Raw genomic sequence first — 26,867 nt, 5'->3', positions numbered from 1 at the left:
TTTCAGCCACTGCTTGTCTCCCACCCCCAGCTGCACCACAAGCTCTCTGAGGTGCCATCAGGCCATGAAACTTCTCTTCCAGCTGCTTGTTGAGTCACCAAATCCCACTGGACTTCGCTGATTGGTAGTGGCTTTGGAGACTGAAAAATCCCAGCGCCTCCAGGAAAGGGTGAAAATGACATGGGCGTATCCAATTCTGGTCTTCCTCACTTGTCCAACCCCTACTTCCTGGAGCAATATAAGTTAATGTATTGCCTGAAGCCCTGCTGGGAAGGGGCTGGGTCTCAGTGTAACCAATGGTGTAGAACCAGGAAGAGAAATCTCTGACCTTTCTGATCATCTGAGAGGGAAAGCAGCTTGGTCGATCGCTCTTCATGGCAGCCAGGACGCCTGTGGAAATTCTCCGGGATGAAGCCCGTTGCTCCATCTGCCTGGAAATATTCCAGGAGCCTGTGTCCATCCACTGTGGGCACAGCTTTTGCCAGTCGTGCATCACTGAGACCTGGGAAGGACTGACCACCAACTTCTCCTGCCCCCAGTGCAGGAAGACGGTGTCACAGAAGAGCGTCCGCCCCAACTGGGAGTTGGCCAACATCGCTGAAGCAGCCAAGAGATTGAACCTGCAACGGGACAGAGAGGTGGAAGAAGGGGAGAACTTGTGTGAGGAGCACCAGGAACCCCTGAAGCTCTTCTGCAAAGACGATAAAAGGCTTATCTGCGTGGTGTGTGACAGGTCCAAGGTGCACCGTGACCATTCTGTGGTTCCCATGGGCGAGGCTGCCCAGGAGTACAAGGTGAGGGGGTTATGGGTGTGTTGAGGCACAAATGTCCAGAAGCTCCTGGTGTTGCTGCGCTTGATGGGTGGAGATCTCTGTAGAGCCTTCGGGCTGTGGGATAAACCCCCTGTGGACTCACCTATCCTTGTCTCTTGCTACCAACTCTTGAGGTGGCATTGCTTGCTCTGAGGAAGAGGTGGAGGTAGGAGCATCACGCTCTTGGGGACCAAGAGGTCCTCTCCCCCAGGGTTCAGCCACGAGCAGGGGCTATGGGGAGGGTAGGAAACAGAGGTGTAGGATTTCTCCCCACCACAATCCCTCAGCAAAACTCCATAAATGGCTCTGGCCTCTGGCCTCTGGGGTGTGGGTGCCTTATCAAGGTCAGCTCTGCTGGAGATCAGTAGGAAAGGAGAGGGAGAGATCCTCAGCCCTTCTCCCACCCCACAGCTCCCGGAAAGAACCTTGACCTTGTGAAAATAGAAAAAGAAGAAAAAAGGAAAAAAAGGAGAGATAAATCACCTTGAAAAAGTCATGGGGGTCCCAAAACTCTGCCCCAAGAGCCACCAAGAGTTCCCCGTTGCTTCTGCTGAGGGTGCCATACCATGATGCCAATACACAAGGGACTTCTTTCCTTCCTCTCAGAAACACATTCAGACCCAACTGCACCGTCTGAAATCAGAGCACAAGGCGCTTCAATCTTCCGTGAAGGACAGACAAGACAGAATGGAGGACCACACTGTAGGTGCCCATCATTTTTCCTGGGCAGAGGGTGGGGGAAGAAAGGAGGAACATCTCCTCCTCCTCCTCTCCCCCAGGGGTGGGTGATGCTCAAGGGCTGTGGGAATGAAGAGGGGGTTTGTATCTTCCCCAAATGCCTCTTTTTGGTGGGTCCCACTAAGGCATGGCCCACCCTTGACCCTTGATGCTCTTCTCCTGCTCTCTGCTTCCCTTTTCCCTGCTTCGACTTGCCCTTGGCAGGAGAGGACAGAAGCTGCAAAGCAGGAGATTGTGAGGACATACAGGAAGTTGCACGAGTTCCTGGAGAAGCAGGAGTCCTCTCTTCTGGCCCAGCTGGAGAAGCTGGACAGAGGGATAAGGAAAGCCCATGAAGAAATCCTGCAGAGGCTTTTGGAGGAGGCGACGAGCCTGGGCGCGCTGATTGGGGAGATGGAGAGGACATACCAGCAGCCAGACTGGGAGCTCCTGAAGGTGAGAGCCCAGGCTTCCCAAACTTGCTGTGAAGGCCCGCGTTGAGCTTGGTCTCCAGCCCTCGCTTTTCTACCCCAACCCGCTCAGAGAGGGACTTCCTTAGAGTGGGACCCCGGTACTCCAAGGGGAGGTGTTCCATGTCACTGAGTCTCTTTTTCTCTCTCATCCAGGACATCGGAACCACCTTGAGCAGGTATGTGGTCCTTCTCCTGTCACCATGTCACCACCACAGAGCAGCCACCTGTGGCACCTGTGGCACCTGTGGCACCTGTCCTGCCACCTGTGGCAGGACACTGGAAGAAAGCATGTAGGGACGGGTTGGCTCTTCTGCAGTACAGCCTTTGGACTTGACCGAGGCCACGGGGGGTTGGAAGGAGGGCTCTGCCTCTCTCTCCTTAGAGAATGATGAATTTGGACATGGGCTGGCAGGAGGCAGGAGCAGGGAGTGCTGAGAAAACACAGAGCAGCAAACTACAACCAGGCGTAAATCCATCCCCTCTTCCCTTCCAGGGGCCAGAGGAAAACGCTCTCCCACTCCCTCGATATTTCCCCAGAGCTGGAAAAGAAATTCTCTGATTTCACTGAGAAGAACCCATCCATCAAGGAACTTCTGGAGAAATTGCAAGGTACCGAGGGCAGGTGCAGAAAGGCAAATGCCATCGTGCTTCTTGGTGGGGAGGGACGGAGTGAAGCCACAGGAAAGAAACGCATCCTGGGTGCTGAATGAGGGGTTGTTTCTTTCAAGATCCCACAATGAGACAGCGAAGGAGCAGGGAGCCTTGGTCTGATGTTCCCTGCCTGTCCTCCTCCTCTTCTCCTCTGCCTCCTCAAGTTTCTCGACATTCCCCCAAGCCTGTTCCTGACTCTCGGGACTTCTGCCGAAACCCACAATCACACCAACTCATCTTTCTGCCTCTCACATTTTTCTCTTCCCTTCAGATTTCCTGGAGTTCGAGCTTCCTTTGAAAAGTAAGTGAACCAAACATGTACCTAACTGAGTCATCATATGAAATCAAAAAATATGCTAAAAGAAGCTCTGCTGCCCCCAAATATTGATCTGAAGTGCTCTGCTGCCTCCTTTCCCCCTTCTCCCACCCTGGTCCCACCACCAGGCGATGCCTGGAGGGTTCCCAACTGGGTCAGAGGGATGGGAAGGGAGAGAAAAAGCCCTGTTTCCCCCCAAATCTGCTTCCATGAGCCTCACTCTCTCTCCACATCCAGCACAGATGACGCTGGACCTGGAGACGGCCCACCCTAGGCTTTATCTCTCGGAAGACTGCAAGCACGTGTGGTGGGAAAGCTGTGACGAGGACCTGCCCTTCAACCCGGAGAGGTTCACATTCGCTCCCTGTGTGCTGGGGTCAAGGGGCTTCACATCAGGCTGGCACTGCTGGGACGTGGAGGTCAATAGAGAAGGCATGTGGTCCATCGGGGTGGTCAAGGAGTCGGTTCCAAGGGACTGTTGGTTGGTCCTGAAGCCCGATGAGGGGATATGGGCTCTGCGTCATAACCGAAATGGGTACATGGCTCTGACTTCTCCGGATGTCACCCCTTTGACTCTACGCAGTGTCCCCAAGAGGATACGAATCTGCTTGGACTATGAGAAAGGGAGGGTGGTGGTTTTTAATTCCAAGAGCAAAGAACAGATCTTTGCTTTTCCGCCGGCGTCTTTCCAAGGGGAGAGAGTCTTCCCGTGGTTCATGTTGAGGGGGGATGCTGAACTCAAACTTCTTCCCTAAGGCACAGGGCAAAAAATAAAACTAGCCCCCAAAGCCACCAATTTACCTTTGGGAAAGAAACCAGGGGCTGGGTTTTCTCCCAATCCCACCAAAGGGACAGGAAAGGGTAGCGGTGTTCAGGTTCCTTTCCTTTAGGGCAAATTGGGAGCATTTCTGTGCTTTAAACTCCATTTTGATCTTTTAATCGCTGTTTAATCACTCAATGGTTGTTCCTGGGTGCCTGCAAACTCACCCTGATGGGGAGTTAAAAGTAAAAGTGCAATTCTAAATCATTTCTGCCTTGTGTGTGTGTGCTTTTTATTTAGGGTTTTTTATTTCCTGCGGGTTTTCTTTGAAAGTTGTTTAAGAGAACTGGAGGAAGGAAAAGTCATCCTTGTTCCTCTTGAAAACCCACTGCACAGGGAGATGAGAAACCTGAGTTTTCTGCCCCCTCAAACCCAGGAAGTCTGTGGGAATAGAGGTGGAGAAAAGTCAGCCACCAGCCAGGAGCTGGAGCCATTTGCAGCTGGGTCCCAGCCTGACTCCATGTGCAAAGGGGGAGTCAGAATTGGCCAGAAACACCTGGAAACGATCTGCTCCCTTTGGTGCTGGCTCAGGGTGAGCCCTGACACGCTGGGCTTTAGTCAAGGAAGAGACTGGGCTTGTTCCTGGAGTTCAGATGAAGGTCCAACAAGTCCATGTCCCCAGACGTCCCTGCCCGGGAAAGCAGATAAAAGAAAGTCGCCCTATGGCCCCAGGAGCCCTCTTTTCCCTGCTTCAGTGGGTAATTAAACAATTAAACAATTAAAAGGGTATAATTGTTACCTGGAACCAAAGCTCTTGAAACCAGAAGCAGTTTAGAGAGGAGATATTGCTTTATTCAATGTCAGGTTCTAGGTGGAAATCCAGAAATCTAGCACCCCTTCCCAGGGACATTCACCCATTATTTATACACAAAAATATTCTCTTTATTCCACCTCCCTAATCCATGAGTCCACCTGGGCTGACATCTTCATGAGTGTGACCCAAGAGCCGGCTTTGCACCCCCATATTGAGGGAAAACACTTCCCAGCAGCACCTTCTTGAGGGGTCAGGATTTGGGGGGGCCCCTGAGAGACCCTGTTGGCCGGAAAACAGGGGAGGGAATAGGAAAGGGCTCCAGACACCCACCCTCCCACCATCAGCATCCCACGCTGTCAGGGCTGGAGGGAGAAGACCCCGTGGTGGGGGGGAAGCCGCCCCCTCCCAGCCATGTCCCCCAATGCTCCCTGACCCGGAGGCGGTGTAGTGGACCTGGTTGGGAACTCAGCCAGTGCCCCCCCTCCAGCGGGGTGTGCTGGGTCAGACCTGACTGAGAACCCCCTGCACTCATCTCCGCCGCTGGAAGCGCTTTCCCAGTGCCCAAAGAGCCCAGAAATTGTGTCTGTTTGTGGGTGGGGTGGTGTGTGGTTGTGGGCGTTTGGTTTTGTTTGGTTTTGGTGTTTGGTGTTCTGGGATTTTGGGGTGTTTTTTTTTGTTTTGGTGGGGTTTTTTTGTTTTGTTTTGCTTTGTTCTGTTTTGTGTTTTTTTATTTTTTTTGTTGGTTGGACTCGATGATCTCAAAGGTCCCATCCAACCAAAAATATTCTGTGATTCCGTGATTCTGTGAAATGGGATGATTTCATGCTGGTGCTGGGTGGAAACTCCACGGAGCTCCCGCATCTTGGCTTCAACTTTGGAACCTTTTCTTTTTCATACCCATCGACTAATTAGGAGACTGCCCTCATCAGTGGTGGCTCCTCCTCTTGCCTGATTGTATTCTCCCTTCCAATTAAAGGTCCAGTTCATTGGGAAATGCCAGTTTATGCTCCATCATGGTCGGAAGATGTGGAGGTGCGGGTTTGGCGTTATAACAAGCCCAGTTCCCCTCAGGACACGCACTTTTTAATTTCCATCGCTTTGTAACACCCACTTTGGAAGTTTTAACAGAACGCCTCAGTTTTCCCCCAGTTGGGTTCCTCCTGTCCGTTTTGCTCTCTGCACCGCGCTACAAGGCGCCTCTTGCCTTCCCCGGGGGTGTCGAGCCGGGCCACGCCTCAACTGCTTTCCATCCTGGAATTCCATCCTGGCTTTGGGAGCATTGGGGGACACGGCTGGGAGGGGGGGGCTGCCCCCTAGGGTCTTCTCCCTCCAGCCCTGGCAGCGTGGGGTGCCGGTGGTGGGAGGGTGGGTGGCTGGAGCCCTTCCCCATCCCCCTGTGTTTTCCTGCCCACGGGGGCTCTCAGGGGCCCCCCAAATCCTGGCCCCTCAAGAAGGTGCTGCTGGGAAGTGTTTTCCCTCAATATGGGGGTGCAAAAGGGGCTCTTGGGTCACACTCATGAAGATGTCAGCCCAGGTGGACTCATGGATTAGGGAGACGGAATAAAGAGAATATTTTTGTGTATAAATAATGGGTGAATGTCCCTGGGAAGGGGCACAAGATTTCTGGATTTCCACCTAGAACCCGACATTGAATAAAGCAATATCTCCTCTCTAAACTGCTTCTGGTTTCAAGAGCTTTGGTTTCAGGTAACAATTATACCCTTTTAATTGTTTAATTACCCACTGAAGCAGGGAAAAGAGGGCTCCTGGGGCCATAGGCATCCTCGCCCTGCTTTTATCTGCTTTCTCAGGCATTTGGGGATGAGGACTTGATGGACCTTCATCTGAACCCCTGGGTCTCATCTCCCTGTGCAGTGGGTTTTAGAGAGGAACCAGGATGACTTTTCCTTCCTCCAGTTCTCTTAAGCAACTTCCAAAGAAAACCCGCAGGAAATAAAAAACCCAAAATAAAAAGCACATACACACAAGGCAGAAATGATGTAGAATTGCACTTTTACTTTTAACTCCCCATCAGGGTGAGTTTGCAGGTACTTAGGAACAACCATTGAGTGATTAAACAGCCATTAAAAAAACAAATTAGAGTTTAAGGCACAGAAATGGTCTGATTTTGCACTAAAGAAAAGGAACCCGAACACCACTACCCTTTCCTGTCCCTTCGGTGGGACTGGGACAAAACCCAGCCCCTGGTTTCTTTCCTAATGGTAAGTTGGTGGCTTTGGAGGGTTGTTTTTTTTAATCCTGTGCCTTAGGGAAGAAGTCTGAGTTCAGCAACCCCAGTCACTATGAACCACGGGAAGACTCTCTCCCCTTGGAAAGATGCCTGCGGAAAAGCCAAGATCTGTTCTGTGCTCTCAGCATCAAAAAAAACCACCCTCCCTTTCTCATAGTCCAAGCAGATTCGTATCTGCTTGGGGACACTGCGTAGAGTCAAGGGAGTGTGTTTAGGAGAGTTCAGAGCCACATACCCATCATGGGTATGACCCAGGGCCCATACCCCCTCACTGGGATTCAGGACCAACCCACAGTCCCTTTGAACTGACTCCTTGACCACCCCGATGCCCCAAAAGCCTTCTCTGTGGACCTCCACGTCCCAGCGGTGGCACCCCGATGTGAAGCCCCTCGAGCCAAGCACACAGGAACTGACTTTGAACCTCCTCGGATTGGAGGGAAGGTTCTTCTTATGGCCTTGACACTGCACAAGCTTGCAGTCTTCAGAGAGATAAAGCCTGCCGTTGGCCGTCTCCGGGTCCAGCGTCATCTGTGCTGGAGGTGGAGAGAGAGTCAGGCTCATGGCACCAGATTTGGGGGGAAACACGGCTTTTTGTCTCCCCCTTCCCATCCCTCTGACCCGGTTGGGAACCCTCCAGGCATCACCTCGTGGTGCGACCAGGGTGGGAGAAGGGGGAAAGGAGGCAGCAGAGCCCTTCAGATCAATATTTGGGGGCAACAGAGCTTCTTTTACCACATTTTTGATTTCATATGATGGCTTGGTTGGGCACGCGTTCGGTTCACTTACTTGTCAAAGGAACCTCGAAGTCCAGTACGTCTAGAGGGAAGAGAAAAATGTGAGAGGCAGAAAGATGAGTTGGTGTGATTGTGGGTTTCTGCAAAAGTCCCGAGAGTCAGGAACAGGCTTGGGGGGATGTCGAGAAACTTGAGGAGGCAGAGGAGAAGAAGAGGAGGACAGGCAGGGAACATCAGACCAACGCTCCCTGCTCATTCACTGTCTCATTGTGGGATCTTGACAGAAACAACCCCTCATTCAGCACCCAGGATGCGTTTCTTTCCCGTGGCTTCACTCCGTCCCTCCCCACCAAGAAGCACGATGGCATTTGCCTTTCTGCACCTGCCCTCGGTACCTTGCAATTTCTCCAGAAGTTCCTTGATGGATGAGTTCTTCTCAGTGAAATCAGAGAATTTCTTTTCCAGCTCCGGGGAAATATCGAGGGAGTGGGAGAGCGTTTCCCTCTGGCCCCTGGAAGGGAAGAGGGGATGGATTTACGCCTGGTTGTAGTTTGCTGCTCCGTGTTTTCTCAGCACTCCCTGCTCCTGCCTCCTGCCAGCCCGTGTCCAAATTCATCGTTCATTAAGGAGAGAGAGGCAGAGCCCTCCTTCCAACCCCCCGTGGCCTCGGTCAAGTCCAAAGGCTGTACTGCAGAAGAGCCAACCCGTCCCTACGTGCTTTCTCCCAGTGTCCTGCCACAGAGCTGCTCTGTGGTGGTGACATGGTGACAGGAGAAGGACCACATACCTGCTCAAGGTTGTTCCGATGTCCTGGATGAGAGAGAAAAAGAGACTCAGTGACATGGAACACCTCCCCTTGGAGTACCGGGGTCCCACTCTAAGGAAGTCCCTCTTTGAGCGGGTTGGGGAAGAAAAGCGAGGGCTGGAGACCAAGCTCAACGCGGGCCTTCACAGCAAGTTTGGGAAGCCTGGGCTCTCACCTTCAGGAGCTCCCAGTCTGGCTGCTGGTATGTCCTCTCCATCTCCCCAATCAGCGTGCCCAGGCTTGTCGTCTCCTCCAAAAGCCTCTGGAGGATTTCTTCATGGGCTTTCCTTATCCCTCTGTCCAGCTGCTCCAGCTGGGCCAGAAGAGAGGACTCCTGCTTCTCCAGGAACTCGTGCAGCTTCCTGTATGTCCTCACAACCTTTTGCTTTGCAGCTTCTGTCCTCTCCTGCCAAGGGCAAGCCGAAGCGGGGAAAGGGAAGCAGAGAGCAGGAGAAGAGCATCAAGGGTCAAGGGTGGGCCATGCCTTAGTGGGACCCACCAAGAAGAGGCATTTGGGGAAGATACAAACCCCCTCTCCCTTCCCCACAGCCCTTGAGCATCACCCACCCCTGGGGGAGAGGAGGAGGAGGAGATGTTCCTCCTTTCTTCCCCCACCCTCTGCCCAGGAAAAATGATGGGCACCTACAGTGTGGTCCTTGATTCTGTCTTGTCTCTCCTTCACAGAAGATTGAAGCTCCTCGTGCTGTGATTTCAGAAGGTACAGTTGGGTCTGAATGTGTTTCTGAGAGGAAAGAAAGAAGTCCCCTGTGGAATGGCATCGTGGTCTGGCACCCTCAGCAGAAGCAACGGGGAACTCTTGGTGGCTCTTGGGGTAAGTGTTGTCAGAGTTTTGGGACCCCCATGACTCTTTCAAGGCGATCATCCTCCCCCATTTTCCTTTTTTCTTCTTTTTCTATTTTCACCAAGGTCAAGGTGCTTTCAGAGAGCTGTGGGGTGGGAGAAGGGCTGAGGATCTCTTTTTCTTCTTTCCTACTGATCTTCAGCAGAACTGACCTTGATAAGGGACCCGCACCCCGGAGGACAGAGCCATTTATGGAGTTTTGCTGAGGGATTGTGGTGGGGAGAAATCCTACGCCTCTGTTTCCTACCCTCCCCTAAGACCCTGCTCGTGCCTGAACCCTGGAGGAGAGGACCCCTTGGTCCCCAAGAGCGTGATGCTCCTACCTCCACCTCTTCCTCAGGGCAGGCAATGCCACCTCAAGAGTTGGCATCAAGAGACAAGGATGGGTGAGTCCACAGGGGGTTTATCCCACAGCCCAAAGGCTCTACAGGGATCTCCACCCACCAAAAGCACCAACACCAGGAGCTTCTGGACCTTTGTGCCTCAACACACCCATAAACTCCTCACCTTGTACTCCTGGACAGCCTCATCCATGGGAACCACAGAATGGTAACGGTGCACCTTGGACCTGTCACACACCACGCAGATAAGCCTTTTGTCATCTTGGCAGAAGAGCTTCAGGGGTTCCTGGTGTTTCTCGCACAAGTTCTCCCCTCCTTCCACCTCTCTGTCCTGTTGCAGGTTCAAGCTCTTGGCTGCTTCACTTATGTTGGCCAACTCCCTGTTGGTGCAGGGGCTCCTCTGCAACAATTTATGTCCACACTGAGGGCAGCTGTGCCCACAGTGGATTGACACGATGTCCTGGAATATTTCCAGGCAGATGGAGCAGCAGGCTTCATCCTGGGGGGTTTCCACAGGCGTCCTGGCTGCCATGAAGAGCGACCCTCGCAGTTTCAGCCTCCAAATTTGTTTCAATTTTGAAGGAACAGGAAGGAGAAAGATTTCCTGATTCTACACCATTGGTTACACTGAGACCCAGCCCCTTCCCAGCAGGGCTTCAGGCAATACATTAACTCATACTGCTCTGGGAAGTAGCAGTTGGACAGCTGAGGAGGACGGGGATTGGAGATGCCCATCCCATGTTCACCCTTTTCTGGAGGCGCTGGGATTTTTCAGTCTCCAAAGCCACTTCCAATCAGTGGTGGGAATCCCACCATCCCGGTGGGATTTAGTGACTCAACAAGCAGCTGGAAGAGGAGTTTCACGGCCTGGTGGCACCTCAGAGAGGTTGTGGTGCAGCTGGGGGTGGGAGACAAGCAGTGGCTGAAAATGCCTCTGAGATGTCAGGGGTGACAGGACCTGGCCAGGGCTTGGGAAGGACCTGAGCACCCTGTAGGGTTTTTTGACAGCCCCTGTAGGGTTATCTGGGAGGACGTCCAGCATCTCTTGGGTGACCTGAAGGGTTCAAATGTGCAGCTCACTGCAGGGCAGGGCCTTCCTGGCTGTCAGAAGCCATTTCTGCCACTCCTCAGCCTTGGGACATCAGCTTTGCCCTTGGGGTAAGGTGGGCCATCAGAGCAACACCCTGCCGAGACTGCTCTGGAGCACGGATCCTCACGCGTCCCTGGAGATTGGTGGTGCCTCCAGGACCCTCCAAGGTCCCAGCTGGTTTCTCTGAGCTGCGGTGATAGAGCTGAGAGGTCCGGACTGATGCTTTTCCTTCCTTTACTGGCTTGGAGCCCAGGCATGGATCTGCTGGCTCTTCTTGTTGCTTCCCCCCTCCTTCCCTGCCACTGGAATGACAGAGGAGAATGCCACATTTGCTCCCGTTCCCTTCTCCTAAGGAATATCCCCTGATGGATCTTCCCTCGGGGTTTTCCCACCCTGCTGCAGACCACGGGGGGACGTGGAGATGGAGATGTGCGTGGGGCAGAACGTGATGGGACAGTCCCTGCTCGGGTCCCCACCCTTGGGGCTTACCATCAACCCCTCCTGGTGTGCAGGTCTCTGGTGACCCCCTGGACACCCCCAGTGTCCCTCACCGGGGTATCAGGGCTGCCGTCCCCAGCCGTTTGCGGACTCTTTTCACTGCGGGGGTGGCAGGAAGCTATGGCCCCCATCCCCCCGCTGCCAGTTCACAGCTTGGTGGCAGGAGCCCCAGAGCGGTCATCGGGGCTTGGGTTTCCTGTCCCCTCCTCCCTGTCCCCAACCCTCTGCCCTCCTGGCTCTTCGGTGGCATGGAGGACGAGGACGGCTACATGGCCTTAGAGAAGCGGTGGGCTGCAGGGAGACCGGCTCCCCTCCGGGGTGCAGGTATTGGGGGGTGGGAAAGGGAAGGGGGGCATCTGCTGGTGCGTCCCCCCTCCCCCAAATTGGGTGGGGGAGAGAGGAAATAGGGGTCAGTGATGACCGTCAGGTCCCTGAGAGCTGTTCAAGCTGGGGAAACTGAGGCACAGAGGGAGGGCGGAGGGTCTGGGAAGGGGGGGGTGGCTTTTCTGGAGGCTGTGGCTCGTCAGACGCCCCCCCCGGGCTGGCTGCTGCCCTACCTCTGCTGAGCTGTCACCCCAAAAGAGGGAGGAGAGGGCTTTCTGGGGACACCCACCTCCTGCTGCTGGTCCTTACTGGGGTCTGCAGGGGTTTGGAGGGAGGGATCCCATCAGGGTGCTTTGCCCCCAGCCCCCCCTGCTTTGGGCTCTGTGCGGATGGGAGGGGGATGATGGAAGCTCTCAACCCCCCTTAGCCGCCCCCCCCCTTTTTTTTTTTGGTACCCCTGACCACAGGATCTGTCCTGCGAGACCCCCAGGGGGGTTGTGCCCCACGGCGGTCGAGTGTCCTCGCAGGAGCCCCCCGCCATCCCTGCTGCCTCCTCGGGACCCTGACGGCCACCCTGGCGCTGTCCCTCATGGTGTGTGGTGAGTTGGGGGGAGAGGGTGTTTTTAGAGGGGGTGTGGGGAGGGACTGGGTGCCCCCTCCATCTCCTCCATCATCCATCTCTCCCAGTGGCTTTGCTGGTGTCGGAGAGGGGACAGCCCGAGGGGACACGGGGATGCGGGAATGCATCGCTGGGATTCAGTTGTACCGGCTCGGGGCTGAGGAAGAGCCTGTGCCCCCTGCGAGGTAACTCCCCCTACCCCCCCGCTTGGGGTCCCCCCTCCAATAAACCGTGAGGGAGCATCCCCCTGGCTGGATGGCGGTGACAGCGGGGGTGCCTCAGCGTGGGGGTGTCCCTCTGTCTGTCCCCAGAGGAGGAAGGGTGCACCCTCTGCCCCACCAACTGGACGCTGCGGGGGACCAAGTGCTACTGGGCGTCCCGTGGGATGAGCCCTTGGAATTCCAGCCGGGAGGACTGTGGGAAGCGGGGGGGCGAGCTGCTGATGCTGGAGGACCAGGAGGAGCTGGTAAAGGGGTTTGGGACGGGGTTTGGTGGCACCTGGGGAAGGACCAAGAAACCTGGGGTCAGCGCCCAGCCCTGGGTGCCTTCGCCTGGGGGACAACGGGGAGGGGGGGGCACTCTGTCTTGGGACAGGGGGACCTGTTTTGGGGTGGTGACCTATGGCACGTCGGTGTCACCCTGTGTCCTCTTCTCTCCCCCCCACCCCCACCTCCGGCTCCAGGATTTTGTCAATGAGATCCTCCAAAAACCCACCCGTTACTTCTGGATCGGCCTCTTGGCCGGGAAGGGCTGGACCTGGCTGAACGGCTCCCGCTTGGACCCAAGCCGGTGAGCGCTTTTTTGGGAGGGGGGGGACATGGGTGGGCAGCGTCATCTCAGGGCCCTGGGTGTGTGACGTGGGGTCCCTCCTGCACCCCCAGATTCCAGCTGAGCCCCCGGGATGAAGGTGGATCCTGCGGGGTGATCAGGGAGGGCAGGATCAGCCCCGAGAGCTGCGGCTCCGCCGTGCAGTGGGTCTGCCAGAAAGAAGCCACCCAGCTCTGAGCACGGGGGCCACCAGGATCGCCCCCCACCCTCCATGGGGGGGACAACCCAGGAGACGGTGACGACGATGTTGTGTGACAACAACCATCTGTGCTAATTAATAACCACGTTTAAATTATCTGGGCTCTGTGTGCTGTTTCCGAGCTGGGAAGGGGAGGGCTGGAAGGAGCATCCTTCTGTCCCTGTCACCCTCCCTGTCCCTTCCACGGCTCTGGGGGGGATCCAGAGCCCACCCTCAATCGCACCCCCTCCTTTTGGGGTTCCCCTCTCCAAGACCCCCCCTCAATCTTCCTCCCGCCCCCCTCCTCATCCTCAGGCGGTGATCTCCCCCCAGGTCCCAGCACAAGTCACCGAGGGGCAGCGGAGGAGAGGGGGACGCTGGTGGCACGGGGCTGGCAGCCAAGGCGGAGAGGAAATGCAGGGTGTTAAAAAGGAGGTGAAAAAAGAGGTGTTTAGGGGTTTAAAAAGCAAAACAAAGAGCGCAAATAATTCTCCTTGCAGCTGGGACATATCTGTGTTTAGTCTTTTGGGGCGGGAAGGATGTCGGCGAGACGCTGGGAGGGGTTTTTCCCGAGGCTGGGGCTCTTCAGTTCTCTGTGTTTTGGGAAAATTACTTAAAAAAATAAATTAGAGAATTACTTAAGAAAAAAACATTAAGAAAAATACCTCTATTGTGACCTAAAAGCATCAGCAAATCCAGCTGCTCGTGCTCAGTAAATACAGCAAAGAGCCTCAATCCCACCGCATTATAATCCTAAAAAAAATATTATAATTAAATTGTACTTATTTAGGCTAAAAAATTAATTGCCCTCGACGCCTCAACCTCTGCCACATGAGCTCACCCAAGGAGGGCAAACACACCCCGACCCCCCGGAGGAGGGGGACAAGGGACATGGGGACACAGGGGTGGCACCTCCGAAGGGTCACCCCCTCCCTTTCCCCTTCCTCTTGTAAAGTGGGGGGGGAGCTGGACCCCCATTTTTATATAATTCTATAAAAATTATGTATAATTTCCATATAATGAGGGAGTTGGGGGGTGCTGGGGGTTACTGGGGGTCAGGGGAGAAACCACCAGTGGTGAAGAAACAGGTCAAAAGCATCAAAATCCTCCCCTCCCTCCTTACGACTCGGTCGAGTCACAACGACCCGCCGCCACCACTGCCTTTTTGTGGCCCTCGTTAAGAGTATTTTTAATGCAGTCTTGTCAATGCAGCGGGATTAATTACGATGCAGGCAATTAAATAGGACTGTTATTACTGCAGCCGCACGGTGGGGCTGGCTGCGAGGCGCAGACGGGGAGAGAAAGAAGAGCTGGACGTAGATGGGGAGGGAACTGGGAAGCGGCAGGCGGCAGCAATGGGTGACATTCCCCTTCTCTGAGCCAGGAGGCGAGGAAGAAGCTGGTGCGAAGGAGAGAGGAGGAAGGACGAGGCTGGAGCTGCGGAAGGCGGCGGGGACGGGAGCAGGAGAGCCGGGAATTTTTTGCTTCCCGGCTTTCTGAAAATAGGCGATGTTTGGAACTGTGTTGAAATAAAGCGCTGCTAAAGCCGAGATGGAAGAGTGAGGAGAAACAGCAGAGTGCAGAAAGAGGAGCGTCGTCGTCACGGCTGCCGATCTGCGCTCCAGCGGGGAGCTGACGGATGGACGGCAGAGACCGACAGACATTCCCCACAGCGTTCTCCTGGAGGAGCTGGCGAATCATGGCATAGAGAAGTGTACACTTCACTGGGTAAAAAACTGGCTGGATGGCCGTGCCCAGGGAGTTGTGATTAACGGGGTGAAACCTTGTTGGCGGCCAGTCACCGGTGGTGTCCCTCGGGGCTCAGATTTGGGGCCAGTCTTGTTTAATGTCTTTATCGATGATCTGGAGGAGGGGATTGAGTGCACCCTCAGTAAGTTCACAGATGACACCAGACTGGGTGGGAGTGTTGATCTGCTTGAGGGTCGGCAGGCTCTACAGAGGGACCTGGACAGGTTGGATCAATGGGCCAAGGCCAATGGGATGAGGTTTAATAAGGCCAAGTGCCGGGTCCTGCATTTCGGTCACAACAACCCCAGGCAACGCTACAGGCTCGGGGAAGAGAGGCTGGAAAGCTGCCCAGCAGAAAAGGACCTGGGGGTGTTGGTGGACAGCCGGCTGAACATGAGCCAGCAGTGTGCCCAGGTGGCCAAGAAGGCCAACGGCATCCTGGCCTGTATCAGGAACAGCGTGGCCAGCAGGAGCAGGGCAGTGATGGTGCCTCTGGACTGGGCACTGGTGAGGCCTCACCTCGAGGGCTGTGTTCAGTTCTGGGCCCCTCACTACAGGAAGGACATTGAGCTGCTGGAGCGTGTCCAGAGGAGAGCCACCAAGCTGGTGAGGGGTCTGGAGAACAAGTCATACGAGGAGAGGCTGAGGGAACTGGGCATGTTTAGTTTGGAGAAGAGGAGGCTGAGGGGAGACCTCACTGCCCTCTACAACTACCTGAAAGGAGGGTGTAGAGAGGTGGGTGTTGGCCTCTTCTCCCAAGGGAATAATAATTCCCAAGGGAATAATGACAGAACCAGAGGAAACGGTCCAAAGTTGGGGCAGGGGAGGTTTAGATTAGATATTAGGAAGAATTACTTTACTGAGTGTGTGAGCCGATGCAGACGTGTGTGTACCTCTCAGCGGGCATAAAGTTAACCGTGTATTCACGAAACCTAACGAGGTCTATGAGAAACAGAAGAGAACAGAGAAATACCCCCTGTAAGAAAGCACCCGAACAGACCGAGAACGGCCGTTTTAGGACACGTCAGCGGAAAGACAGGCTTCAATCAGCACCGGTAGCCTAATGAGTGGTGTGTCTTAATGATACTGAGAGATAAAACCCACAAAGGAGCCTGTGACAGGCTGACTGTCACACATAGCTGTGTCATTTCTCTTCATTGCTTGCCAGTGAGACATTTCCTCTTTCTTGGGTCTCTTTTTTGCCTTTATTCTTCCCCAAAGGCGACTTTATTGCAGGATTTAAAGCCTGCTTTTGCCTACAGCTCTTGTAAACATATTTCTGCCCCATCAGGAGTGCAGCAGGTGCCTCTCGAAGGGCAGAACAAAGTCCTTATTTCTATTTTTACTTCTGGGAAAACGTGGTTTGAAATCCACCTTCAGCCAAACCTCAGACAGCTGCCAACGGCTCTGCCCTGCCTCGGTTTCCCCATCCCACCCCCAGCCCTGGGTGCCCAGAGGGGCTTTGGCATCGACTCTAGGAAGGAAAGAATAAAATAAAAGAAAATAGAAATAAAATATAAAGTGTTTACACGGCCGCATCCTGGAAAATGCCGTGAGACAGCCCCACTCTACAGCTTTTTCCTCTAAAAGATTCAACTCTTCGTCTTTGGGAACTTTGTGTTGATGCTGCGCAGAATCCCAGGGGAGATAAGAGGTTCCTGTTCTGGCAAGTCACACAGGCTTCAATTAAAAGTAAACTAAATTTTAAAAGCTGTTGCTTTCGCTTCCAGGCTGCTGCGCCCACGGAAACCACCTTGGCCTCTCCGCAGCCCTCCCCCGGCTGCTCGGCACTGGTCCCCTTCCCCCATGCCGTGATGCTGGGGAGGCTTTTTCCCTTCCACTTGGGGTCTCCCCTTTCCATTCTGTCCCATTTCGGTCCCATTTCTGCCTCCAGGCAATTAAAGAAGGGGTTACTCATGCTCTCAGGAGTGGTTTTGGCGGCAGGATGGTCCCCACATCTGCCTTCACAGGATGACACCTCCCTTCATTTTTTTTCCCGCTCGTGGGCTTGCAGGTGATCTCAGCCTTTTTATTGTCTGTCCACGCTGCAGCAGAAAAAAGCAGAATTATTGGTCTGGGATTTCCATGGAGAGATTGAGACCTGGGTGCCAGGCAGAGTTTAATTTTCCAAGGGTCAGAAAGGACATGCTCATTCCCGTGCTGCCTCTGCAAAACCAAAATAGGGAAAACTTGTTATGACTATTTAATCTTCTTTACCCGAGCTGTTTCTGGAGCTATGAAGGTTTTATCAGCTGGGTTGTGGTTCCAGTCCCTCATTAACTGGTGTCCGGCTCTTGGGACATTGCCCAGACAAATGTGGTAACCAAAGGACTTTGTCACCTCCCAGTTTCCCCCAGTTTGGCCCTCAGGACAGAAGCTCGGTGCTTGCTCCACGCTGGCAACACCAACCACCCCCCAACGGGATGGACGGCGGTGCCCGGGCCAGGCAGAGGGGCCACAGCCCCCTTTTTGGGGGTACCAGGGAGGGGAGAGGGATGACATGTCCTGCCCCCAGGACACCAAGGTGGTTGAACCCCAGCCAGGACCACGCAGCCCCTCGCTCACTGCCCCCACCTGGGATAGGGGAGAGAATGGGAAGAGGAAGAGGTTTTGTCCCAATTTTTGGTGCCCCCCCCAGCCCACTCGCTGGAAGGAGGAGGAGACCAGGCCTTGGCAGCCCCCAAAATCAACCACATCCCAGCCAAATCCAGGACAGACGCCCTGGGGAGAGCCTGGCAAAGCCAAGCTTTGCTCCTGCTGGGACGAGGGGAGAAGAGAGGAACCTGCTCAAGGCCGGGTAAGGGAGAGGAGAGGGTGCTATCAAGGTAACATGCAGTTTGGGACGAGCTCCTTCATCATTAGAGAAGATGTTTTGCAAGGAATTCCTGCAGGGAAAAAAGCAATGGAGTTCCAGGCGAATCAGCTGCCAAATCTGGAGAAGACTTGCCTGAATGCCTTTGTCATGGAATTATACAGTGACCGGGACCTTTGGAGATCATCCAGTCCAGCCCCCTTCCAAAACTGATTCATCAGGAGCAGGCTGGACAGGAAGGTGTCTGGGCGGGTTTGGAATATCTCCAGAGAAGGAGACTGCACACGCTCTCTGTTCAGCCTCTTCCAGGGCTCCGGCACTCTCGGAGTAAAGAAGTTTTTCCTCATGTTGAGATGGAATTTCCCTTGTTCCAGGTTGTCCCTGTTGCCCCTTGTCCTGTCCCCGGGCACCCCTGAGAAGAGTCTGGCCCCATCCTCTTGCCACCCGCCCTTTAGATATTGATAAGATCCCCCCTCGGTCTTCTCTTCTCCAGGCTGAACAGCCCCAGGTCTCTTAGCTTTCCTCAGCAGAGAGATCCTCCAGTCCCTCATCATCTTCCTAGTCTCCACTAGACACTCTCCAGCAGTTCCCTGTTCTTCTTGAAGTGGGGAGCCCAGAACTGGACCCAGTGCTCCAGATGGGACCTCACCAGGGCAGAGCAGAGGGGGAGGATGACCTCCCTTGAGGTTCTCCACGCTCTTCTTAATGCCCCCCAGGAGACCATTGGTCTTCTTGGCCACAAGGGCACGTTGGTGGCTCATGGGCAACTTGGTGTCTACCAGGACTCCCAGTTTCTTCTCAGCAGGTCAACCCCCAACCTGTACAACCTCTTCCTGAGGTTGAACTTCATGAGGTTCCTCTCTGCCCATCTCTCCAGCCTGCCTAGGTCTCCCTGGATGGTGGCATGGCCTCCTGGGGTGTCACCCGCTTCCTCCCAGCTGTGTGTCACCACCACCTGTGCTGTAGGTGCTCTGTCCCCTCATCTCAGGTCGTGGAATGAAGGGGGGAGCTGCCTCCCTCCTCCTCTGCTCAGGCAGCATCCCCGGCCCAGGGCTCATCCCCCGGCTCTGCCTCCCACCTCGGAACCCCCCCAGGCCAAAATTGAGGTGGGCTGGGGACAACCCATTCTCAGAACAGGCAGGGGTTGGGGGATGGTGCTGAGAACAGCCACGGCTTTTGCTCCAGTGTGGAAAATTGCTCTGTGTTATCAGCATGTACCATGGGATCTATGAGAAGGAGGGGTGCCTGAAATATTGCAGGGGTCAGGGTAAGTATTTTTGTGTCTTGAGAATTTCCCCATTTCCAGATGCAATTTGGAACCTACGCAACAGATGGCTGTTGGGCGATAAACAAGAATTAGAGCAAGGGGAAATATTTACTTACGTGCAGGAGGATGTCCCGGCCAAATAGAAGCACCTGAATCCAGTTTTGGGTGGATTTTTATAGAGAATCATCAACTTGTTTGTGATTGAAGGGACCTTCAAAGCCCCTGGAGTCCAGCCCCCTGCCCTGGGCAGGGACATCTCCAACCAGAGCAGGTCGCCCAGAGCCCCGTCCAACCTGCCCTGGGATGTTTCCAGGGACGGGGCCAATCTCCCCCCTCTCTGGGCAACCTGGGCCGGGGTCTCACCACCCCCAGCGGAAAAAACCACTTTATTCCTCAGAGCCAGTCCCAATCTCAGCCCGTTTTAGCACTTCGGGGCTTCCAGCCGCCAAACCACGTCACTAATTACTAACTCCCACCCTACTAATTACTAGTGACGGCTGAACCTGGCAAATATTGCTCATTTTCCCCATTTTCGGCGCCGCTTCTCTGAGACTCCCCATAGTCCGTGCCCCGCCGCGCTACCCTGGGGTGGATCAGAGGGTGGTGGTGGTGGGGGGGGGGTGTCTCTTCAACGCGCGCTCCCATTGGCTGCCTGTCCCACCACTCCTCCTTCTTGCGCGCTGATTGGCCGGGCGCTGGCTGGGCTTTATTAAAACCGAGTCCCTCAATTCTCACCCCCCTCTAGGGCAGCACAAAGCGAGGAAGGAGCGAGCTTCTGGGTGGGCGCAGGTAGGGAGGGTTCCCCAATCCCCCCCGCGGCCAGAGAGGGCCCTGGGGCCTCCCCCAGTTCACCCCCCCCTCCCTTTTTCCCCCTCCAACCCTCCCCCCGGCCGCAGAGGGGTCGGTTCCCACCCCCCGTCCCCCCAACCCCACTCCACCCCACGGCCAGAGAGGTGCCCGGGTTCCCCCCTTCCCTCCCAGTCCCCCACCCTGTGGTCAGAGAGGGCACGGGGCCTCTCCCAGTTCCCCAGTGTCCCCCTCCCCTGCCCCCAATTTCCAGTCCCCCCAACCCTCCCCACGTCCAGAGAGGGGTCGGTTCACCCCCATCCCCACTCCACCCCGTAGCCAGAGAGAACCCAGGCTCTTCCTCCCCCACCACCCCTAATTCCTACCCACGACCAGAGTGGGCTCGGGTCCCGTAGGGCCCCCCTGCTGCCCGGATCCCCCCTCTCTGAGCTCGGGGGTCCCCCATTGACTTTGACCCCGGGGCTCCCTCGGGTTGTGCTGGGTTCCTGGGAAGTTCTGATCCCACCGGGGCTTTCCCGGGTGGGGGGTTCAGCTCCAGGACCCCCTCCCCTCTATAGTCCCCTTCTCTGTCTGCGGGCGCTGGAGCTTCTGTCCTCTGGGGGAGGTTTTGGGGATGAGGCAGTTCTGCGTTACCGGGCAGGGAGCTGGAGTATGTTTCATAACCAACTAAAAATATCAGTTGTTGATCTCTGTTGACGTGTAGAAAGCAGACTCCACAACCCGTGAGGTTGTATAGTAGGTGTGTTTATTCGGCGCTGGGCAGCACGGGGGGGGGGGGTTGCCCCACCGCAATAGTGCCCACCCACCGCGGCGGTTAGCTTAGCATTTATGCAACCAAAGCTTACATATTCAAGAGGCGCCTATGCATATCCATAACCTTTCCCCGAAAAGGCGGACTTTATTACAATGAGTTACGAGAAATCGTTTCTACAGTTTCCGCCTTTAACGCTTCCCAGCTGCGCAGTGCCTCCTGGTGGTCGTGGACGGGGGGGTCTCGGGGATGAAGAGCGTGTGTCTTCCTCTCTACCTCTCGCCTTTAACGTTAATGTGTTGCTCCAGGCCACGGGACTGGTTTCAGCCAGATGATCGCTCTCTCAAGATAACTGGGTTCCTTCTTTGAATACCAGTTGTTCCCTTATCTCCCAGCGAGGGGGACGTGACCACTTTATTGTTTCAACACACCCTTTCTTTGCCTAAACGCCTTGTCAATGGCTTAAGCCTATAGATATACAGCTTAAGCCAAGCAATGGCTCTACTATTAACCCTCGAGTGTTGTTTCCCCTTATCACTGTCCAGCTGCCAGCAGAGCTCTGGAGGGAGCAGCCCTGTGCCTTTGTGCTGAGCGAGCCTCTCTGGCCGCTCTCCAGGGCCAGGCGTTTGCATTTCCCTGCCGGGATGGGGAGCTGGTTGCTCCAGCAGCTGCTGGGGGTTGAGGGGGATTTTCAACCTTGGCTGGTGGAGCCCCGGGGTGCAGGGCTCAGCTGGAGGAGTTGGACTGGAGGGAAACAGGAAGCCTTGTGCGACTTCCTCACTTTTATCTGCGAGCTTTATCATCCCTTCTTCCTTAACCGGCCTCGAAGTGTTGTTTACCCTGGCTTTTGTGGGGAGGGTGGTGGCTGGTGGCCAAGGGCTTGTCCCTGAGCTCCCTGAGGCTGTGTTTGTCCTCCCCAGTTGCTGGGGACAGGGTGCAATGTCCCCAGGGGAGCAGGGACAGGACAGGGGCGCGTGGGCATCGACTTCATGAGCCTGGGTGACCCCCTGTGGTCCTGGCTGCTCTGAGAAAGGCAGGCCTGGTGCCAGATAAAAGAATTAATCATCCCAATGCGTTGAGTCTTGTTCCCTGCCCTCTCCCAGCACAGCGATAAAAGCAGTGGTAGAAAAACAGGATCTGAGCCAGGCTTGAAATGAGCAAGATCCTGCTTGTCATGAGCAAAACGGTTTCACTTTCCAGGGTGCCATGGGACACGCAAACGGGTTCTGCTGCAGTGATGGGAATGTGGAAAAGCCCCTGAGTCCCTGGGGTGGAGGAGCGTCCCCCCACCCAGATGTGGCTGGGGCTGCAGGAAGAATGAGGCACAGAACAGTCCTGGGTGAGTGCAAGGTCCCCCCCCGTGGCCTGTTGGGAGGGGACTGTGTCCCCATGGGCAGTGTCACCCCACGAGGATTGGGGCTGGCAAGTGTGAGGCTTCTTCCAGGTCTCTAGAAAAGGCTTCATATTCTGCTTGCTCCTCAACGGGGGGGCTGTAGCAGCCCCCTCATCTCCATCTGTCTGGCAGCTCTCCTGCTGCGGGCTGTCCCACAGGGTCTAGGGGGGTGACAGCCTTGTCCCTGTTCTGTGTGACTGTCCCTTGCTGCCAGCTGGGAATGGCCCCGTGGCAGTTCCTGTGCCCGGGGAGGGGACTGGGAAGCAGCAGCTGAGTTTGTGGGGGGTAAAAGGGTCTGGGGAGGGGTCCCCTCCCGTGTTCCCTGGGCAGCTGGTGGTGGGGGTGGCAGGGATGGGAGGGGGACAGCACCATCCTCACCCCGAGTGGCTCTTTCTCCCTCCAGACAAGTGCCACAGCTTCCATCCGCTGTGGGTCCTGGTGGTGTCTGTGCTGGTGGGTCTGGTCCTGGCTCTGGCCGCGGCTGTTGCTGTCCTCTCAGGTAAGGGAGGAGCGGCTGCCTCCTTCCCTGCCCCACGCAGCTGTGCCCCCTGGTCCCTGCAGAGCCCAATCCTCTGCTCTTCTCCCCTTCCCGTTCCAGTAAGAGGACATGGAGGGGATCTAGCTGTGCTGGTTCCGGTGCTGGCGTGTCCTGATGGCTGGGTCGGGTACCGCAATGTCTGCTACTGCCTCTCGGGGGATGAGGGGAGCTGGGAGTGGAGCCAGGAGCAGTGCTCCTCGCACGGGGCCTCGCTGGCCGTGCTCAGGAGGGAGTGGGAAATGGTGAGTGAGGGGCCGTTGTGGGGGTGGGGGGGTTCCTGTGTTGGGTACAGAGCCCAGGGTGGGAGCAGAGCTGGGTCAGAGCAGGACCAAGAGTGCTGGGCGGGCTGGTGAGCTCCTGCAGCAGCTCTGGAGCTTGTTGGAGCAGGTGTGGGGTGGGAGCTGCTGCCATCCCAGGGCTGGTGGCAGCCATGGGGGGCTGGGGCTGAGACAGGGACTGGTGTGGGGCTGGCAGCAGCATCTCCTGACTGTTGGCTTCTCTCTTTCCTGCCCAGGAGTTCCTCTCACGCCTCAAGGGCAACATTGATTACTGGATCGGGCTGCGGAGATGGGGCGAACGCCTGGAGTGGGTGGACGGCAGCAGCTTCAACCAGACGTGAGTCCCGTTGGGAGCCGGGGCTGTGGGGAGACCATCCTGCGGTGGGACGGGCAGGGTCCTGGTGGGAGGTGTCTGCTGGGGCTGTCCCTTGCAGGCAGCCCTTGTCTCCTCCCGGTGTCTTGAGGGGACAACCGCGTCCCCCTGGGTCCCAGCGGTGTCTTTGCTGCTTGTTACAGGTTTAAGGTACACGGCCAGGCAGAGTGTATGTATTTGTACGACCATGTTTTGGGGAGTACAGACTGCTCACAGCGCCGGCCGTACATCTGCAGCAAGCCCCAAGTGCTGAAGTGAGAGAGGTGCTGGAGAAAGGACCATCCCCACGCTGAGGAGTCACAGCTTCACCTCTTTCAGCAGCGTGGAGTGGTGGAGAGATGTCCCTCCCTCTCGTCTGGGTTGGCCCTGCAGGTCGGGAGATGTGGTGGGAGCTGCTGTGGGCCGGCTGGGGCTGGGACCTCATGCATGGAACTGGTTTCTTTCTCCTTCTCTCTGGGACCATCCCAGAGCTCTTCTTGCTTGTGTCACAAACCGCTTCTGACAGAATTTGAGGTAGAACAGCACCAACTTTCTGTTCAATTATTTTATTTTTTACCTAATCCTCTTCTGCTCTCTGAAATTAACAGCACGTTGTTTAAACACACCCTGCTCTCACTCTTGGGTTGATAATTAACTCAGCTAACTCTATTGAGAGTTAATGCCAGGGACTGGGGTGCAGAGAGGCTCTGGCTTATGATTGCTGCTTTAACAACCAAGGTAACTCTGTTACCTACCCCGTTGGAGGGTTGGAAGCAGAAGAGCGTAGAGGGGGTCACGCCTGTGGGGAGGAGTGGACAGGATGGGGGCCCCAAAACTGACCAAGGGGGTGTTCCATCCCATCTGCCCCACGCTCGGTACAAAAGCCGAGGGACCGAAGGGTCAGCTCTTTGTTCGATGGCCGACAATCTGATGAGGACCCTGTCTATTTGTCTGTCTTTGATCCTGATCTGTGTGTTCCTGACTCCAGATGGGGAATGTAGTTCCCGTCCATGGCTGAGTCCAGCCTGGGACTTCCCCAGTGCCTGCCCGTGATGCCATCCTTGAACCTTGATAGAGTTTTGTATAGGATGTACGTATCTATTTCTTTTTTTTTTCATTGAATTAGTTCCTTCTAAACTCACAGCTCTCTCTCCTCCTCCTCTCCTTGGAGTGGGAGGTGGGGGAGAGCATCTGTTGTCTTGTCATTGGCCAATTTGGCCTAAATGACAACAGAATAACCCAGAAAACCTTCTTTTAAGCTTTGGCCTTGGAGCTGGAGCGGCTGCTCCCAGATGAGGTGGGCACAGAAAGCCCTGGGCAGGTCAGAGGGGCCACAGAGTTGGGGGGTGAAGTGGCCCTTGTGGGGCTCCCATGAGAGCGAGAGTCTGTGTCACGCTGAGGCTTATTTTCTGCTTGTAATGTGTTCTCTGTTTTGTACTCTTTATTAAAACATAATGTATTTCTATGGGTGTTTGTCTCCTGCTGGGGGCAGCCCTTTCCCCTCCCCTCCTCGCCCCCGGGGCCACATTTCATCCTGTTTGTGGGAGCCTTGGAGGGGGCAGATGCCCCCCTGGGGTTTTCTCACTCCAGCCCTGGAAGCCTGGGGTGCCGGTGGTGGGAGGATGGGTGTCTGGAGCCCTTCCCTATTCCCTCCCCTGTTTTCCCGTTCACGGAGGCATGCAGGGGCTGCCTAATTCTTGACCCCTCAAGAAGGTGCTCCTGGGAAGTATTTTCCCTCAATATGGGGGTGCAAAGCCAGCTCTTGGGTCACACTCATGAAGATGTCAGCCCAGGTGGAGTCAAGGATTAGGGAGGCGCCATAAAGAGAATATTTTGTGTATAAATAACGGGTGAATGTCCCCAGGGAGGTGTGCTAGATTGGTGGATTTCCACCTAGAACCTGACATTGAATAAAGCAGTATCTCCTCTCTAAACTGCATCTGGTTTCAAGAGCTTTTGATTCAGGTAACAATTACACCCTTTTAATTGTTTAACGTTACCATTGAACCCCATTGAGGCTGGGAGAAGAGGACTCCTGGGGCCATAGCCTTCCTCAACCTGCTCTTACCTACTTTATCAGGCAGGGAGTTTTGGGGATGAGGACTTGATGGACCTTCATCTGAACCCCTGGCTCTCCTGTATCTTCTCAAGGAACAAGCCCAGTCTCTTCCTTGACTAAAGCCAAGCGCGTCAGGGCTCACCTTGAGCCAGCACCAGAAGGAGCAGCCCCGTTTCCAGTTGTTCCTGGCCAATTCTGACTCCCCCCACTTTGCACATGGAGTCAGGATGGGACCCGGCTGCAAATGACTCCAGCTTCTGGCTTGCAGCTGACTTTTCCCCACCTCTATTCCCACAGACTTGCTGGCTTTGAGGAGGCAGAAAACGCAGGATGATCATCTCCCTGTGCAGTGGGGTTTAGAGAGGAACCAGGATGACTTTTCCTTCCTCCAGTTCTCTTAAGCAACTTCCAAAGAAAAACCCGCAGGCCCAAAGGACTTAGAATTGCACTTTTACTTTTAACTCCCCATCAGGGCAAGATTGCAGGCACTCTGTAACAGCCATTTAGCGATTAAAAGATCAAAATAGAGGTCAAGGCATAGAAACGCTCCCATTTTGCACTAAAGGAAAGGAACCTGAACACTGCTACCATTTTCTGTCCCTTTGGTGGGATTGGGACAAAACCCAGCCCCTGGTCTCTTTCCCAAGGGTAAGTTGGTGGCTTTGAGTTTTTTTTTCCCTGTGCCTTAGGGAAGAAGTTTGAGTTGTGCATCCCCGTACACCATGAACCACGGGAAGACTCTCTCCCCTTGGAAAGACGCCGGCGGAAAAGCAAAGATCCGTTCTTTGCTCTCGGCATCAGAAAACACCACCCTCCCTTCCTCATAGTCCAAGCAGATTCGTATCCGCTTGGGGACACTGAGTAGAGTCAAGGGGATGTCATAAGGAGAGGTCAGAGCCTCGTACCCATTTTGGTTATAACACAGAGCCCATACCCCCTCATTAGGCTTCAGTTGCAACCAACGGTTCCTTGGAACTGACTCCTTGGCCACCCCGATGCCCCAAAAGCCTTCTCTGTGGACCTCCACGTCCCAGGAGTGCCACCCCGATGTGAAGCCCCTCGAGCCCAGCACACACTCAGCAACATAGAACCTCCTCAGGTTGAAGGGCAGGTCCTGCTCACACTCTTCCCACCGCACGAGCTTGCAGTCTTCTGAGAGATAAAGCATGGGGTTGGCCGTCTCCGGGTCCAGCGTCATCTGTGCTGGAGGTGGACAGAGAGTCAGGCTCATGGCAGCAGATCTGGGGGGAAACAGGGCTTTTTCTCTCCCTGCCCATCCCTCTGACCAAGTTGGGAACCCTCCAGGCATCGCCTGGTGGTGGGACCAAGGTGGGAGAAGGGGGAAAGGAGGCAGCAGAGCACTTTAGGTCAATCTTTGGGGGCAGCAGAGCTTCTTTTAGCATATTTTTTGATTTCATATTATGACTCAGTTGGGCACGCGTTCGGTTCACTTACTTGTCAAAGGAAACTCGAACTCCAGGAAATCTAGAGGGAAGAGAAAAATGTGAGAGGCAGAAAGATGAGTTGGTGTGATTGTGGGTTTCTGCAAAAGTCCCGAGAGTCAGGAACAGGCTTGGGGGAATGTCGAGAAACTTGAGGAGGCAGAGGAGAAGAAGAGGAGGACAGGCAGGGAACATCAGACCAACGCTCCCTGCTCCTTCGCTGTCTCACTGTGGGATCTTGAAAGAAACAACCCCTCATTCAGCACCCAGGATGCGTTTCCTTCCTGTGGCTTCTCTCCGTCCCTCCCCACCAAGAAGCACGATGGCATTTGCCTTTCTGCACCTG

The 26,867-nt window shown here is 55.2% G+C and overlaps 4 protein-coding genes across 4 annotated transcripts; 3 read left to right on the top strand and 1 right to left on the bottom strand.

The window, feature by feature from the left end:
- The first annotated feature begins 374 nt into the window (after nucleotides 1–374).
- Nucleotides 375–3,998, top strand: LOC141476126 (zinc finger protein RFP-like). The gene is made up of 7 exons (XM_074164729.1): nucleotides 375–794; nucleotides 1,419–1,514; nucleotides 1,755–1,985; nucleotides 2,156–2,178; nucleotides 2,496–2,611; nucleotides 2,925–2,954; nucleotides 3,207–3,998. Exons 1-7 carry the CDS (start codon nucleotides 375–377, stop codon nucleotides 3,722–3,724), a joined length of 1,434 nt encoding a protein of 477 aa, XP_074020830.1. The 3' UTR covers nucleotides 3,725–3,998.
- A 2,542-nt stretch (nucleotides 3,999–6,540) lies between these two features.
- LOC141476162 (E3 ubiquitin-protein ligase TRIM7-like) lies at nucleotides 6,541–10,116 on the bottom strand. The gene is made up of 7 exons (XM_074164765.1): nucleotides 9,703–10,116; nucleotides 8,980–9,075; nucleotides 8,509–8,739; nucleotides 8,316–8,338; nucleotides 7,924–8,039; nucleotides 7,581–7,610; nucleotides 6,541–7,327 (listed from the first exon to the last, which is right to left on the bottom strand). The coding sequence occupies exons 1-7, from the start codon at nucleotides 10,066–10,068 to the stop codon at nucleotides 6,810–6,812; spliced, it is 1,380 nt and encodes a 459-aa protein (XP_074020866.1). The 5' UTR covers nucleotides 10,069–10,116; the 3' UTR covers nucleotides 6,541–6,809.
- Nucleotides 10,117–11,372: 1,256 nt separating this feature from the next.
- On the top strand, nucleotides 11,373–13,072 carry LOC141476125 (killer cell lectin-like receptor subfamily B member 1C). The gene is made up of 5 exons (XM_074164728.1): nucleotides 11,373–11,448; nucleotides 11,916–12,047; nucleotides 12,379–12,533; nucleotides 12,750–12,856; nucleotides 12,949–13,072. Exons 1-5 carry the CDS (start codon nucleotides 11,373–11,375, stop codon nucleotides 13,070–13,072), a joined length of 594 nt encoding a protein of 197 aa, XP_074020829.1.
- A 6,571-nt stretch (nucleotides 13,073–19,643) lies between these two features.
- On the top strand, nucleotides 19,644–24,958 carry LOC141476174 (C-type lectin domain family 2 member B-like). Its single transcript, XM_074164780.1, has 6 exons — nucleotides 19,644–19,690; nucleotides 21,660–21,798; nucleotides 22,256–22,351; nucleotides 22,451–22,632; nucleotides 22,905–23,005; nucleotides 23,185–24,958. The coding sequence occupies exons 2-6, from the start codon at nucleotides 21,666–21,668 to the stop codon at nucleotides 23,297–23,299; spliced, it is 627 nt and encodes a 208-aa protein (XP_074020881.1). The 5' UTR covers nucleotides 19,644–19,690; nucleotides 21,660–21,665; the 3' UTR covers nucleotides 23,300–24,958.
- The last annotated feature ends 1,909 nt before the right edge of the window (nucleotides 24,959–26,867 follow it).

The sequence above is a fragment of the Numenius arquata genome, chromosome 28 (genome assembly GCF_964106895.1).
Source record: "Numenius arquata chromosome 28, bNumArq3.hap1.1, whole genome shotgun sequence".
Lineage (NCBI taxonomy): Eukaryota > Metazoa > Chordata > Aves > Charadriiformes > Scolopacidae > Numenius > Numenius arquata.
This window is presented reverse-complemented; position numbering and strand designations above follow the sequence as displayed.

Bases quoted from the DNA above. Each gene is read 5' to 3' on its own strand.
- LOC141476174 (XM_074164780.1), top strand. From the start codon at position 21,666: ATGGGACACGCAAACGGGTTCTGCTGCAGTGATGGGAATGTGGAAAAG. The intron at 21,799-22,255 runs GTGAGTGCAAGG...TTCTCCCTCCAG, and splicing joins GAGGCACAGAACAGTCCTGG to ACAAGTGCCACAGCTTCCAT. The intron at 22,633-22,904 runs GTGAGTGAGGGG...TTTCCTGCCCAG, and splicing joins TCAGGAGGGAGTGGGAAATG to GAGTTCCTCTCACGCCTCAA.
- LOC141476162 (XM_074164765.1), bottom strand. From the start codon at position 10,068: ATGGCAGCCAGGACGCCTGTGGAAACCCCCCAGGATGAAGCCTGCTGC. The intron at 8,740-8,979 runs GTAGGTGCCCAT...TGCCCTTGGCAG, and splicing joins ACAGAATCAAGGACCACACT to GAGAGGACAGAAGCTGCAAA. The intron at 8,339-8,508 runs GTGAGAGCCCAG...TCTCTCATCCAG, and splicing joins CAGACTGGGAGCTCCTGAAG to GACATCGGAACAACCTTGAG.
- LOC141476126 (XM_074164729.1), top strand. From the start codon at position 375: ATGGCAGCCAGGACGCCTGTGGAAATTCTCCGGGATGAAGCCCGTTGC. The intron at 2,612-2,924 runs GTACCGAGGGCA...TCTTCCCTTCAG, and splicing joins ACTTCTGGAGAAATTGCAAG to ATTTCCTGGAGTTCGAGCTT. The intron at 2,955-3,206 runs GTAAGTGAACCA...CTCCACATCCAG, and splicing joins GTTCGAGCTTCCTTTGAAAA to CACAGATGACGCTGGACCTG.
- LOC141476125 (XM_074164728.1), top strand. From the start codon at position 11,373: ATGGAGGACGAGGACGGCTACATGGCCTTAGAGAAGCGGTGGGCTGCA. The intron at 11,449-11,915 runs GTATTGGGGGGT...CCCTGACCACAG, and splicing joins GGCTCCCCTCCGGGGTGCAG to GATCTGTCCTGCGAGACCCC. The intron at 12,048-12,378 runs GTGAGTTGGGGG...GTCTGTCCCCAG, and splicing joins GCTGTCCCTCATGGTGTGTG to AGGAGGAAGGGTGCACCCTC.